Source organism: Fonsecaea multimorphosa (genome assembly GCF_000836435.1).
Source record: "Fonsecaea multimorphosa CBS 102226 unplaced genomic scaffold supercont1.6, whole genome shotgun sequence".
Taxonomy (NCBI): Eukaryota; Fungi; Ascomycota; class Eurotiomycetes; order Chaetothyriales; family Herpotrichiellaceae; genus Fonsecaea; species Fonsecaea multimorphosa.
This window is the reverse complement of record NW_015971640.1, coordinates 214,958-227,963: the sequence shown is the minus strand read 5'-3', so window position 1 is coordinate 227,963 and position 13,006 is coordinate 214,958. Positions and strand designations below refer to the sequence as shown.

At 52.9% G+C, this 13,006-nt stretch overlaps 5 protein-coding genes across 5 annotated transcripts; 4 read left to right on the top strand and 1 right to left on the bottom strand.

The window, feature by feature from the left end:
• Positions 1 to 360: 360 nt before the first annotated feature.
• Positions 361 to 2,030, top strand: Z520_03820 (uncharacterized protein; the record flags this gene model as incomplete). Its single annotated transcript, XM_016774330.1, has 2 exons — positions 361 to 460; positions 520 to 2,030. The coding sequence occupies 2 exons, from the start codon at positions 361 to 363 to the stop codon at positions 2,028 to 2,030; spliced, it is 1,611 nt and encodes a 536-aa protein (XP_016634257.1).
• A 1,427-nt stretch (positions 2,031 to 3,457) lies between these two features.
• On the top strand, positions 3,458 to 4,703 carry Z520_03819 (uncharacterized protein; the record flags this gene model as incomplete). The annotated part of the gene is made up of 2 exons (XM_016774329.1): positions 3,458 to 3,741; positions 3,794 to 4,703. The coding sequence occupies 2 exons, from the start codon at positions 3,458 to 3,460 to the stop codon at positions 4,701 to 4,703; spliced, it is 1,194 nt and encodes a 397-aa protein (XP_016634256.1).
• Positions 4,704 to 6,064: 1,361 nt separating this feature from the next.
• Z520_03818 (elongator complex protein 3) lies at positions 6,065 to 7,792 on the top strand (the record flags this gene model as incomplete). The annotated part of the gene is made up of 1 exon (XM_016774328.1): positions 6,065 to 7,792. The coding sequence occupies one exon, from the start codon at positions 6,065 to 6,067 to the stop codon at positions 7,790 to 7,792; it is 1,728 nt and encodes a 575-aa protein (XP_016634255.1).
• An 817-nt stretch (positions 7,793 to 8,609) lies between these two features.
• Z520_03817 (uncharacterized protein) lies at positions 8,610 to 10,403 on the top strand (the record flags this gene model as incomplete). Its single annotated transcript, XM_016774327.1, has 1 exon — positions 8,610 to 10,403. The coding sequence occupies one exon, from the start codon at positions 8,610 to 8,612 to the stop codon at positions 10,401 to 10,403; it is 1,794 nt and encodes a 597-aa protein (XP_016634254.1).
• Positions 10,404 to 10,859: 456 nt separating this feature from the next.
• Positions 10,860 to 12,770, bottom strand: Z520_03816 (uncharacterized protein; the record flags this gene model as incomplete). Its single annotated transcript, XM_016774326.1, has 2 exons — positions 10,860 to 10,911; positions 10,972 to 12,770. The coding sequence occupies 2 exons, from the start codon at positions 12,768 to 12,770 to the stop codon at positions 10,860 to 10,862; spliced, it is 1,851 nt and encodes a 616-aa protein (XP_016634253.1).
• Between the last annotated feature and the right edge of the window lie 236 nt (positions 12,771 to 13,006).

Genomic DNA, 13,006 nt, shown 5'->3' with positions numbered 1-13,006 from the left:
AGAGTCGCCAGAAATGAGGTGGCAATCTGCAAAAGGATGGTGATGCTGCCGAGCTGTCCAGAATCTGCTCCCCATTGATCCCGGTGATCCTATTGATCCCATTCTTGCCGTCCCAACCCACATGGACTGAGCTGCCCCTCAGTGCAGTGCGAACACATGGCATCAGTGGCCCTTCAGTCGCTATGTAGGAGGCCGCCTTGGCTCCTGGGGAGGGAGAGATAAATCTCATACAGAAGACTTAACTGCGCTGATGTTGCACCGCAGCAGACGAGTCTTGGTTTTTGTAAGAGAGTGAAATTGTTCAAGCTCAAGCTCCTTCGACTACTTCGGCTTTATCCTACGTGTTTGGGGACCGCAAGAATGTGGTTGCCATCCCTTACGTACGCTGTCGTTCTGGCAGCGGCCTTGTTCATTTACTTTATTGCATGGCCTGTGGTAGGATACTTCCGCGACCCGAAAGGTATGCTGCTGGACCCGAACTCTCAGTATGTAAGGGAAGCAGAGGCTGATGGTGTACAGGGTTGCGCAAATTCCCCAACATGTCGATGTTCTCTGGAATCAGCTCCATTCCAATGATGATTCTGGCCCATACTGGGGCGAGGTCGGCGTATCTGACGGAGATGCACAAAAAATATCCTGTGATCCGCGTCGCTCCCAATACTCTATCATACGGGGACGTCAGAGCCATCAAGGATATATATGGCCACAACACTCCCTGCATCAAGGACCCTTCCTACGTCCTCTTCTCTGGCAGTCACTTTCACCTAGCAGATGTGATAGACCGCAACGACCACGGCCGCAAACGGAAAGTCCTGTCATCAGCCTATGCCATCAAGAATCTCGAGCAGTGGGAGCATAAGGTGGCTGACAAGATGAGCCGGATCATCAAGCATTTTGATCAATGCTGTACCACGCCCATGCAACAGGGTCAGAAAGTGCCGGTCTCAGAAGACGTCAACCTGGACTTTCGCGCCTGGATGAACTTCTTCAGTCTCGACGCCATTTCCGACATAGGCCTTTCGGACCCGCTAGGCTTTCTCGACAAAGGCCATTCGCGCATGGTCGCACGCCGGACGAATGGAACGCGTTATGAGACAGATATGCGGGACTGCTTGTATAAAATGGCTCATAAACAATCTCTTCTCATCTGGCCATATGCATGGTACCCGTTTCTCAACAAAATCGCCGATGTCATTCCGTTTTACGGTCGTATGGGTGCCCTACACCGACAATGGGAGGGAATCCCGCTGGAACTCGCAGCTCGCCGTCTGGAGCGCTATCAACGAGGTGAAAGGCTTGATGATTTCTTCCAAGCGCTTATGGAGGACAAGAGCTCTCGTCCGAACAATCTCGAATGGGGTGAGATAGTGGCCGAAGTCAGCATCATGCTGAACGCTGGATCGGTTACAACGGCCATCGCTATAACGAACGTGATGTTCCAGTTGCTCAAGAACCCAGAGTGTCTGCACAAAGTCAGAGAAGAGATCGACTCGGCTCTGGATGCCGACGTGGTTGAAGACTGCGAGTCTGCGGGCGGTTACTACGAAGACGGGGTCATTGCTTACGACCGGCTCAAACATCTGCCCTACCTCCGTGCTTGCCTTGACGAATCTCTCCGCCTATTCCCTCCAACGGTACACGGATTGCTGCGACTGACGCCACCAGAAGGCATGAGGATCGCCGATGATTTCATTGCAGGCGGAGTATCGGTGATGATGTCCGCGTTGACCGCTCATTGTGACCCCAATATCTTCCCCAGCCCAGATAAGTACATCCCCGAGCGATGGCTGGGTGAGTCAGGCAAGGCCCTTCAACCGTATTTCCTGGCGTTCAGCGCAGGGGCACGGGGTTGTATTGGCCGCAACATCAGCTATCTGGAGCAGACGGTGGCGATGGGGACATTGTTGAGAAGATACGACTTTGCCTTGAAAAGCTCGGACTGGGAGATCGAGAGACTGGAGACACTTAACTGGATTTTGGGCGAGATGCCAGTTAAGGTATGGAGGAGGAACCGTGAGAAGCAGCTCTGAGAATGGGATTTGCCCATGGAATGGCCACCCTCAACCACGAGCCAGCTTGTTATCGTGTAGCTCAAAGACTGCACAGTCTGAAATAGTCTTAGTTGGGACGCGGTGTGGTATGTTAGAGCTGCAGTGAGCCGAAAACCTCCCACCGGAGCATTGAATATCGATATTCCCCCGAAGTAGTTTCAGCTTCGCATCCAAGATAATTAGTTTGTAAAGACGTTACCCGGAAATCCACCTTCGGTTTAGGCGACACTACCCCTTCGGATATAGTCGCCGTCTACGATAAGAACCTCGTCTTCTATATATTATGAGCTCCAACTGTCCTGGTGTCTATGTACCTGTTAGGCCTTTCGTGACCCCCCTCGACTTCTATTTGATAAAAATTACTCGTCTACGCTTTCGAATATTGGAGTCCCGCGGACGGCACTACCCGAAATTGCTGGAGTAGTCCTGTATCATTTTCTTGGCCGATGGACCGCTATTGACGAGCTATAGAATGCGCTTGATGTCCACGAATGGAGCCTTGCTAGCACTCAAGTAGGATATGTCGTACCGTCTAGCGCCCGTATCCGTATGAACATTAGTGTTGGCCTTCCTGATGGCGTGGAGATACGCGTACACCGATTTTTGCCTGTGCGTATCTGCGTGATGACCGAGCTGACCACTCGGTGGGTGTCTAGATACGTCCCTTTTCCGGGTCGGACCCTAAATCTGAAGAGCCCTGAGCCGTGCTTGGCTGATTCTTAACGCTAGTCCTATTTACCTTTCATAGTCTGGCGGACGGTGGATTTGGTCGTAGCTAGGAAGGTTTGAAGTGTTTCTGGACAATGCATCTTAGCCCAACATTTGGAACCTGTGGTTGACCAATACTCTACGACTCTACCAGACCGCAAATAGGTCGCTCGGGCTAAACCTTTCTTCAGCGGAAGTGACGATGCCACGTGCTCAGTTTTCCGACAGTGACTCTTTTATTCTTGCCCTTACTGCGTGCTGAGGAGGTTTTCCCAGCAGGTAAACTTGTCGTACAGTTCCTGACAATCCTGACAGTTGTGCACCAGCTCATGAAAGACCTGATGCCGGGCTATGGACATAGGTGCCTACTGAAGCCCAGAAGCAACCCCCCGGAGCTTTCCATCAGGCACTAACTAACCTATACATAACTATGTCATTCTCGGGATTCGCAAGCGCTGGCCAAATCAGGTTTAGTCAGTACCTAGGTAGTGTTAAGGTCCTCGTTTTTCGACCTGCCCTTAGACCCATTGTTCCCTCATATCTGCTCAGCCAGAAATCTTTCACCTTTTTCCTTTTTTTCTCGACCTGGCCGTCGCGTAGAAAAAGCTAAGAATTCGACGCCCAAGAAGCTTGTATATGCCGTCTTGGCTCTTGGCTATATTGTTTTATCTAGACGGTGCTGATCAAGTCGTCGAAGAATGTCTCACAACTATCCCTTCGGCTTGTCCGACCCTACTTGTGTCAATCTCAATACTGCCTCCGCCAGGGACGTGACCTGTTACATCCAATATTCTGGCAACGACTACAATGGAAATCTTGGGGCGCGCGTCTCTTCCGTCTTCGTCATTCTCTTTGTATCGTCGGCGGTGACCTATTTCCCTGTCCTGGCGACCAGAGTGAAGCGATTGCGGATTCCACTCTATGTCTACCTCTTCGCTCGCTACTTCGGAACGGGAGTTATCATTGCGACAGGCTTTATCCAGTGAGTGCAATACCCTGCTACACGAAACGAATTGTGGTTGATTGCTCCCCAGTCTCCTCGACCCGTCATACTACGAGATCGGCATGAACACATGTGTCGGCATGACCGGCGGATGGGACCTGTATTCATGGCCACCGGCAATTGCCCTGTCGACTGTCATGTTGACGTTCCTGATGGATTTCCTCGCCGAGCGTTACGTGGAGAAAAAGTACGGGATTACTCAACACGACAATGTCAACCCAACCGACAGCCATCTCCGCTCAGGCTCAGTGGACGCGGCGATGCTACGCTACGATCTCTCGCGGCGTCGGTCATCCCGTGTTCACGCTGATGCTGAAGGACGAAACGAAACAATTCAAGGAGAGCAGTCGCCTTCACAAAGAGAACTGACGGAGCCTAAGAACGCGCAGACAATTGCTCAAGACGATGGACTGGGTATCGAAGAGGAGAAAGACCGTGCTGCGACTTTAGCTTTTCGGCAACAGATTGCGGCCTTCTTGATCCTCGAATTCGGCATCCTGTTTCACAGTGTGATTATTGGTTTGACGCTTGGAACATCCGGCCCAGAGTTCTCGGTCTTATACCCTGTCATCGTCTTCCACCAGTCCTTTGAAGGCCTTGGTATCGGGGCTCGTCTGTCCGCAATTCCATTCCCGAAGCGGTACAGCTGGATGCCCTGGTGGCTGTGTGCCGGCTATGGCCTCACCACGCCGATTGCCATTGCGGCTGGCCTTGGCGTCCGGACCACCTACAACTCCAACAGTTATACGGCCAACGTTGTCTCTGGACTACTAGACTCGATTTCTGCAGGTATCTTGATCTATACCGGGTTGGTGGAGCTCATGGCTAGAGACTTCTTGTTCAGCCCTGACCGCACCAACAACGACAAGCAGTTGGCGTTTATGACTGTCTCGATGCTTCTAGGTGCAGGGATAATGGCCCTACTTGGGAAGTGGGCATAAATCGTTGCTGTGTTTTGACACGGGAGGCACCATTGCGGGTTGTCTCTGCCCGGTCTAGTTTGTTGCGGTAGGCAGGAGTCCTACTCACGCATGTCTCCCTGTCACTAGTCATATCATAGCTATGCAGCTTGTTCATATCACACAGGCGTTGCCCTCCAGGAGCCAAGGGCTTCGTAGATGAAGTTGGGGGGTGTTTGTGTCAGCAAGACCCTTTTCGGACCTGCAGCGTTGCATGGACATCGAGTGTGATCTGGAATGCCAGCTCCATCCCTCTGAGCTCTGCTGCATTACACGGTAGAAGCACTCGCGTGGGCATGTACTCTTCCTCTGAATGTCTCGGAGTTACAGCATTGATGCTATTGCCTTGGACATCCTTCGTGGTCGTGCCGACGCGCTATGACCAGCGTGGCTGAAAATAAGTCCGATCGACGCACCGCGCGAGGAGCTGCTCAAGTGGTAGCCCAAGTAATGATATCATCTTATTGAGACGCATATCGACTGCGTAGGTTATCGGCATCTGGGTTGAAAGCATGAAAGAGCGATCCGCCGTTCAATAAATCCCAGATCTGTTAATTCATCAATTCTTGAAGCTAGCGTGGAATCGCATACCATTACGCCAAGGTTCCATATATCTGCGCTGTATGACCAGCCAGCACGCAGAATCACTTCGGCCGCCTGTAAGGGATCAGGCTGGGTCGGGTGATTGAATGTGCCATTGGACAACTTGACGGCAAGTCCGAAATCTACAATTTTAGGACGTCTAGGAGAACGCCTTAGATTACCGAAGCTACGGTGAGGATACATAAGCCCGTCGTGGTAGACTTTCACTGGAGAAGGGTGGTTTTGCACCTCTCTATGGGCTCGTTTACTATCCCATCATCTTCAGTATCAAACAAAACATCGTCGGGCTTGAGATCTGAGTGAGTCAGTTTAGTTCCTTCGGAGCACAAGATGAAGGACTGTACTTGTATGAATGATATGACACTGAGTGTGCAGGTAGCCTGCCGGACATTAGGGTTCTTTTCCTTGCCGTCGATATCCTTAGAGTAGTTAAAATATCTATTCTATCGATAAATAGACGATTCCGTCTGCAGTTCCCCCAGAGTTCAAGAAACATATATTCAGAGGGAAATTCCCCTATAACTTGCGATGAGCTGTAATGGATATTAACTGAGACGCGTAAAGGCTTTTGGCACCATCACGGAACAATATTTTTCCGGATGCCAAGGCTGACCTCGCCTTCATACTAGTATCGAATTTTTGAGCCCTCGATGACTTTCTTGATGGGTTCTCTGTTCCCAGGAGACTTGACATTACCTTGATTGACCGTCTGCTTGACAGCTCTGCGCTCGGAATCCGATATGGCGACGGAGACGGTGCTCAGGACCAAAGTCAAGATTGGCAAGAATGAAAAACTCCCCCCAGAGAATGTCCGATTCATGCAAGCATGTAATGACATTGCGCGCGCCCTTGTCCAAGAATATGAAGCCAGCCTGGATGAGACGAAGCCCAAGAAAGATGTCAACCTCAACAAACTGAGAGGGGATCTCGCCAAGAAGCACAGGCTGAGCAACCTGCCTCCTCTGACCGCGATTCTGGCTGCAGTTCCCCCCGAGTTCAAGAAACATTTGATGCCAAAGCTGATTGCGAAACCGGTAAGAACAGCCTCAGGCATCGCCGTGGTTGCTGTCATGTCCAAGCCGCATCGATGTCCGCACATAGCCTGGACGGGGCATGCTTGCGTCTATTGCCCAGGCGGGCCGGACTCGGACTTCGAATACTCGACCCAATCCTACACAGGGTACGAGCCGACATCCATGCGAGCTATTCGTGCGCGATATGATCCATTTGAACAGGCACGTGGCAGAGTCGATCAGATCAAGTCTCTCGGACATAGCGTGGATAAAGTCGAGTTCATCATCATGGGCGGAACATTTATGTCTTTGCCGCAGGACTACCGTGATAACTTTGTCGCGCAACTACACAACGCGTTATCAGGCTACCAGACGGAAAACGTGGACGAGGCAGTGATGGCAGGAGAGATGTCGAGTATCAAGTGCGTTGGAATTACTATCGAAACACGGCCCGACTTCGGACAGATCGACCACCTTTCTGATATGCTAAGATATGGCTGTACTCGGCTGGAGCTTGGTGTTCAGTCTTTGTACGAGGACGTGGCGCGAGACACTAACCGCGGCCATACAGTCGCTGCAGTTGTAGAGGCATTCAAATTCTGCAAAGATGCGGGATTCAAGGTTGTTTCGCATATGATGCCCGACTTGCCCAACGTTGGCATGGAACGCGATATCTTCCAGTTCCAGGAGTATTTCGAAAACCCAGACTTCCGAACAGATGGCCTGAAGATCTACCCGACGCTGGTGATCCGTGGTACGGGGCTCTATGAATTGTGGCGGACTGGTCGGTTCAAGAACTACACCCCAAACGCCCTTGTGGATCTAGTGGCTAGAATTCTGGCACTGATCCCTCCTTGGACAAGGATCTATCGTGTACAGCGGGACATTCCCATGCCCCTGGTAACATCCGGAGTCGAGAATGGCAACCTCCGGGAGCTTGCATTATCACGAATGAAGGATTTCGGCACTACCTGTCGAGATGTTCGAACACGGGAGGTCGGCATCAACGAGGTGAAGAACAAGATTCGTCCGTCACAAGTGGAACTTGTGCGGAGGGATTATACGGCTAATGGCGGTTGGGAGACGTTTCTCGCTTTCGAGGATCCCAAGCAAGATATCCTGATCGGCTTGCTGAGGCTGCGGAAATGCTCGGATACACACACGTTTCGACCAGAGCTCACGGGCCAGCCGACGAGCATTGTCCGTGAGCTTCACGTGTACGGCTTGGCTGTTCCGATCCACGGGCGCGAAAAGAGCAGATTCCAGCATCAAGGCTATGGAACGCTACTGATGAAAGAAGCCGAGAAGATTGCCCGAGATGAGCATGGCAGCGAGAAGCTCAGCGTCATCAGCGGCGTTGGCGTCAGGAGCTACTACGAACGCCTCGGATATACACTCGATGGCCCATACATGAGCAAGATGCTCAGTTTCGATGACGACGAACCCGAAGATTGAAATCGCCAGCAAAATCTCTTGGCTGGTACAGGATCTACATTTCAGTTTCTTTGGGGGCCAAGCTTTCCATCCACAGTGCACACGCTTCTCAAGCAAAGTCTGCCCAGGGGACCTCCATGAGCGAATGAAAGGACTCATTCTCAGGACGCGATAAGGCGACCTCCTGTTCCTGCTCGAAAATGCTGCACGATGCCTCGGCGTCTGGTCCAGCTGTTGCGCGTCTCTGCTCTCACGGTCGAGATCCGGAATTGACGACTTCATAAGATGTTGATGACGGTACCTAGGTATGGCTCCATTCAAAGGGGCCAAGGGCCAGTCAACCGAGCTGCTATTCGGAATAGCAGTGCAAATGGGAGGAAGAGACTGTGCATCTCCGCTGCCTCCCCTTCACGATCCTCGACGAACCACTCGACCAGAAGGGATCATCAACAGACTGATTGAGGGAGCTTGCAACCCCGCGGAGAGAACCATTGTACCAAATAATAGTAGCAGACGAGGCTCCGCGGCCCCACGGGTCTCTTTGTTTGTGTGTCTAGCGAGTGGCGTCCGATAAGCGATAAGCACCACGCGACAAATCACGTCATACAGAATTTTCTCCTCGATTGTCCATCTCGAGGCATTCTTGGGCCGAGCAATCTTTCGCGCTGCCACAGACATGGCGAGGTGACGTTGGGCTATATTTCGTGTTTCCTATCTCTCTCTCTCTCTATCTCTCTCACATCTTGCATGGCCATGGCGTCTCGGTATAATATTCCTTGATTTCTCAAAAGCTTCGTTGTCTCCCACGTACCTATCCCCCGCACCGCACACAGCAGCCATGTTTACGCCTGCCTTGCTAACGGCGCACAGCTGCGTCGGACACGTCCATCTGATCCTCGGTTCGGGGCCTCTCGCTGCCGCAAGGTGCACAAAGTCTCTCGAGGTTGGCGCTCGACCGATCGTTGTGTTTCCTGAAACCGAGCAACCCCACTTCACGCTTGCTGCAGCCATTGATCAGGGCAGGGTGTCATGGCTACGACGGGACTTTGAAGAGCAGGACCTGAAGACATGCGGCAGAGAAAAGGTAGACGGATACGTGGACGCCGTGTTTGTCACTCTCCCCGCCAAAGACCCTCGCAGCTCGCACGTGTCCAGTGTCTGCAAGCGCTTGCGCATACCGGTTAATGTCGTGGATGCACCGAACCTTTGCACGTTCACGCTCCTGTCGACCTATTCAGATGGCCCACTCCAAATCGGCATAACAACATCCGGCAATGGCTGCAAACTGTCGTCGCGCATTCGACGTGAGATTGTATCCGCCCTGCCTCCAAAGTTCGGTGCTGCTGTCGAGAGACTGGGAACTGTTCGGAGGCGCATATGGGCAGAGGACTACAGGTCGAACACCTCCAACGCCGCCGAAGTGCCCGATGCTGAAGCCGAAGATGAAGAAGCCGCGGCGCAGAAACATACCTTCAATTCATTAATAAAGGAAGACGATCGGGATCCAGCTGTTTTGCGCACCCGTCGGATGAGATGGCTTTCGCAGATATGCGAGTACTGGCCCCTCAGTCGACTTGCAGCAGTCACGGACGCCGACGTGGCCGCAATCCTCGAGGCTTACAGAACCACCGCTCAACCTCCTGCCCCGGGTTCTGACAACACCTCTAGCCTACTTCCGTCGCTACCTCCTCGCAAAGGCACGATCACCTTGGCCGGATCAGGTCCAGGACATCCTTCTCTGCTCACGATCGCCACCCGGACAGCCATTGAGACAGCCCACGTGATTCTGGCCGACAAGCTCGTTCCAGCCGAAATCCTAGCTCTGATCCCTCGGAGAACGCCTGTCCACATCGCCCGGAAATTCCCAGGCAACGCGGACGCCGCGCAGGAGGAGATGCTACAGATGGGACTGGAGACCATGGAGCAAGGCAAGGATGTTCTCCGACTGAAGCAAGGTGATCCTTATCTGTACGGTCGCGGAGCCGAGGAGGTGACCTTCTTCCGCGAACGAGGTTTCGACGTGCGGGTGATACCTGGCATTACCAGCGCACTCTCGGCACCCATGTTCGCCGATATCCCCGTCACTCATCGAGCTGTGGCCGACCAAGTCGTCATCTGCACCGGGACGGGGAGAAAGGGGGCCGCGCCCGAGCCGCCATCTTACAGAAAAAGCAAGACCGTGGTATTCCTGATGGCGCTGCACAGACTAGACAGTCTGGTCAAAAGCCTGACGCAGTCTTCGGAGGATCAGCACCAGCAAGAAGCGACAGGACGCACACTCTGGCCCTCTAGTACACCTTGCGCCGTGGTCGAACGAGCCAGCTGCCCCGATCAGAGAGTGATCCGATCGACCCTCGAGCATGTGTGTCAAGCCGTGGAAGAAGAAGGATCCAGACCACCCGGCCTCCTAGTTGTCGGCCACTCCTGCGAAGTCTTGTACAAGCCCGCCCAAGACAAGAGATGGAGAGTCGAAGAAGGGTTCAGAGGTCTGGAAAGTGGCGGGCCGGCAGCTGCTTCAGAGTTGGACATCCTAAAAGAGTTGGAAAATATGTCCTCGGGGGATGTGGCCAAGGAGCGCGGCCCCAAAGTAAACGGGGAACCGCATCCTGCTAATATAATAACGACCCGATAAGAAAAGGCACCTACCTATTTTCCCCGTCAAAAGCATGCTTGTGATCCGGCATAAAATGCAGAGAAGTGAATTTGGCTCTACAAAAAAGAAATATCGAGAGATACACAAGGGTGCTCGTGGGCTGGTTGGTTGCACATCATATATATCTCGTATATGTATACATACACCTTAGGCCTTTCCCCGCGGCCTAACCACCGTAGCACGTTAACATGCACGAAGACAAATCATACCGGATCGTATAATAACAGCAAGGTGGATTTATATACAAAAGACGCTGAGGAGGATTTCTCTCCGCCTTCTCCCATCTTTATTCAAACGTCAGGCCTGCACTGCTCCTTCTCTTCTTGTTCGAGGTCAGTGATCTTTACCAAAACGCTCGAGGTCATTTTCTATACAAAACTCCTTTTGTTCAGCTCCTTGGACTGCCGGGCATCCTAGAACCCGTTCAGGTACCCGTTAGATGCCGAAGCCAATATTATATCGGTTATCATCGATCAGGCGGCCGTATCTGCGGATCATAACTGGGTCAGTCTTGTTCGATACCAAGAAAACGCTGGGGGAAACTCACTCTAACAACAGCCGGAAATACCACACCTCCAAATCCTCATTGCGTAGCACCTTTTGTGCCCAACTCCTCCCTTGCTCTGCTATCCTCTTCCCCTCCACCTTGCCAGCCTCCTCTTGGTCAAAATATCTCACGCTCTCCGCGTACTCATCGCCAATCAGACCGAGCGGAACGTAATGCACCCACGGCCTAAGCCATTCGTCATGCCACTCACGAAACACTGCGAGCTTGTATACCAGAGATTTGCTCAGCAGCCATGCATAATACCGGCCCGAGAAGGCATTGCCGTCTATATCAAGCAGATAGCGAGACCCAAGCGCGTCAAACATATTCACAGGCTCCACGGTTCCAAAGTACTCTCGTTGGGCGTCACAGTCGCCAGGGTCACATTGTCCAATGTACGTGAACTTGACGTCAAAATAATGCGCGACCTCGGCTGCGGAAATGATCTTCTCGCGCCACAAAGAGTCTTCGGCCGAGGTGTTAGTGTCTAGTTCGAGAACCTTGGCCGTGTTGAGTGGCTGGATCTTTGTGAGAAACCGCTGACGGTGTTGTCTTCTCCATCCGCCGTCGCGAGAGAAACCGCCTGTCGTGCTGCCTCGCCAGTACATCGTGGGGGCCTTCTGTTCCCAAGGCATATCCCGTTCCGGCTCGTATTTGACACGACCCATAAAGTACCAAGGCGAGGGGTATAGGATGTCTTGAAAGGAAGAGATTTTGGACTGCGAGAAGATGGGGAACAGGTCGTGTGTGACGTCGAACGCGTTGGGGCGGTCGAAGAAACCGAATGATTTCTCCATACTGGGAGAGTTGCAGATGTCGGAGAAGGCGGTGGTGTTCTTGATGAAGCCCAGCGGCAAGTCGGAGTAGGCAGTAATATTGTCTGGGCAGGCGTCGTTGAGACAGACACGGGCAGCGCTGTCCGGAGAGCAGGAGATGCGGGAATTGCTCCACGTCGGTTGATGGGCGAACCGGTTGAAGCGGGTGGTTTTGTATTCTTTGATACGGATGCCTTCTCCCAGATCTTCGGCGCGGCGCGACCAATCGTTCTTCAGCTTCTGGGCACTGTAGGCCTTGGGTATGTTCTCGTCCTTGGCCACTTGGACGTGATGCAGGAGGTCATCGTGCTGCATCACCACGCGAGGCTCGTCATGAATGTTGAATGCCAAATCCATGTCGGGCAGGAATTTGACAAAATCCTTCAACATGATAGGAGTCGCCTCCCTATGCCACTCGTACATGTCCCCGCCTCCTTCAATCTTGGTGACCTTGCCATTGCGGATCATGACAGCGATCAGGGCATTGTCGAATCCAATGGCTTCTCTTGTCCTCTCTCTTATGACCGCGGGCTCCAGTGCCCAAAACGGCAGCAATTGATGATATATCGTGTCATACTCGTCAATGAGCTCGACGCCCCGCTTCTTCGCAAAGTTGTACCATTTGTCGAAGTGCGGAGGAGGAGGCAGCTTGTACCGCCTGCGGTACTCGGCCACGGCATCGCTGAGGGATCGCGACTGACGGGCTCGAACAGTCTGAAAGTCACTCTCTCCCTGGGTGACTAGCTGGTGGACCGGGTGCAACAGGGAGCTCGCCGGAAGGAGCGGCTGGTTCTCCTCGTGCGCATGGTGGCCTTGAAAGAGAGAGGCCGTCGACTCCTCGAGGGTCTGGATCTGCCCGGGGGTTTGGAGGAGGTATAGAGTGAGAGCAGCAGTGCCGACAAAAAGAATCAGCGCGAGTAACTTCCGCGATCTTATCATGCCTCGCACATGGCTCGGGTGCCGGTGCAGGTTTTCCAGATTCATGCACAGGCCGAGGGCGCCCAGGTGTAGCACATTGACGGGCAATTGCTGCGTGGAGTGAGCTGCCTAGGGTCGCACACCTTGCGGGGAAACCTCGAAACAGGCTCAATCCGTCTGGAGATACGGGTTGCACAACAGGAGGGGATGGCGTATGGCACACGGAGGGACCCTCTGGCGATGTCGAACTTGAGTGGGAATTGTCGCCGTCTCCAAATGCCTGCGTGCCCGGGAAAAGGAGA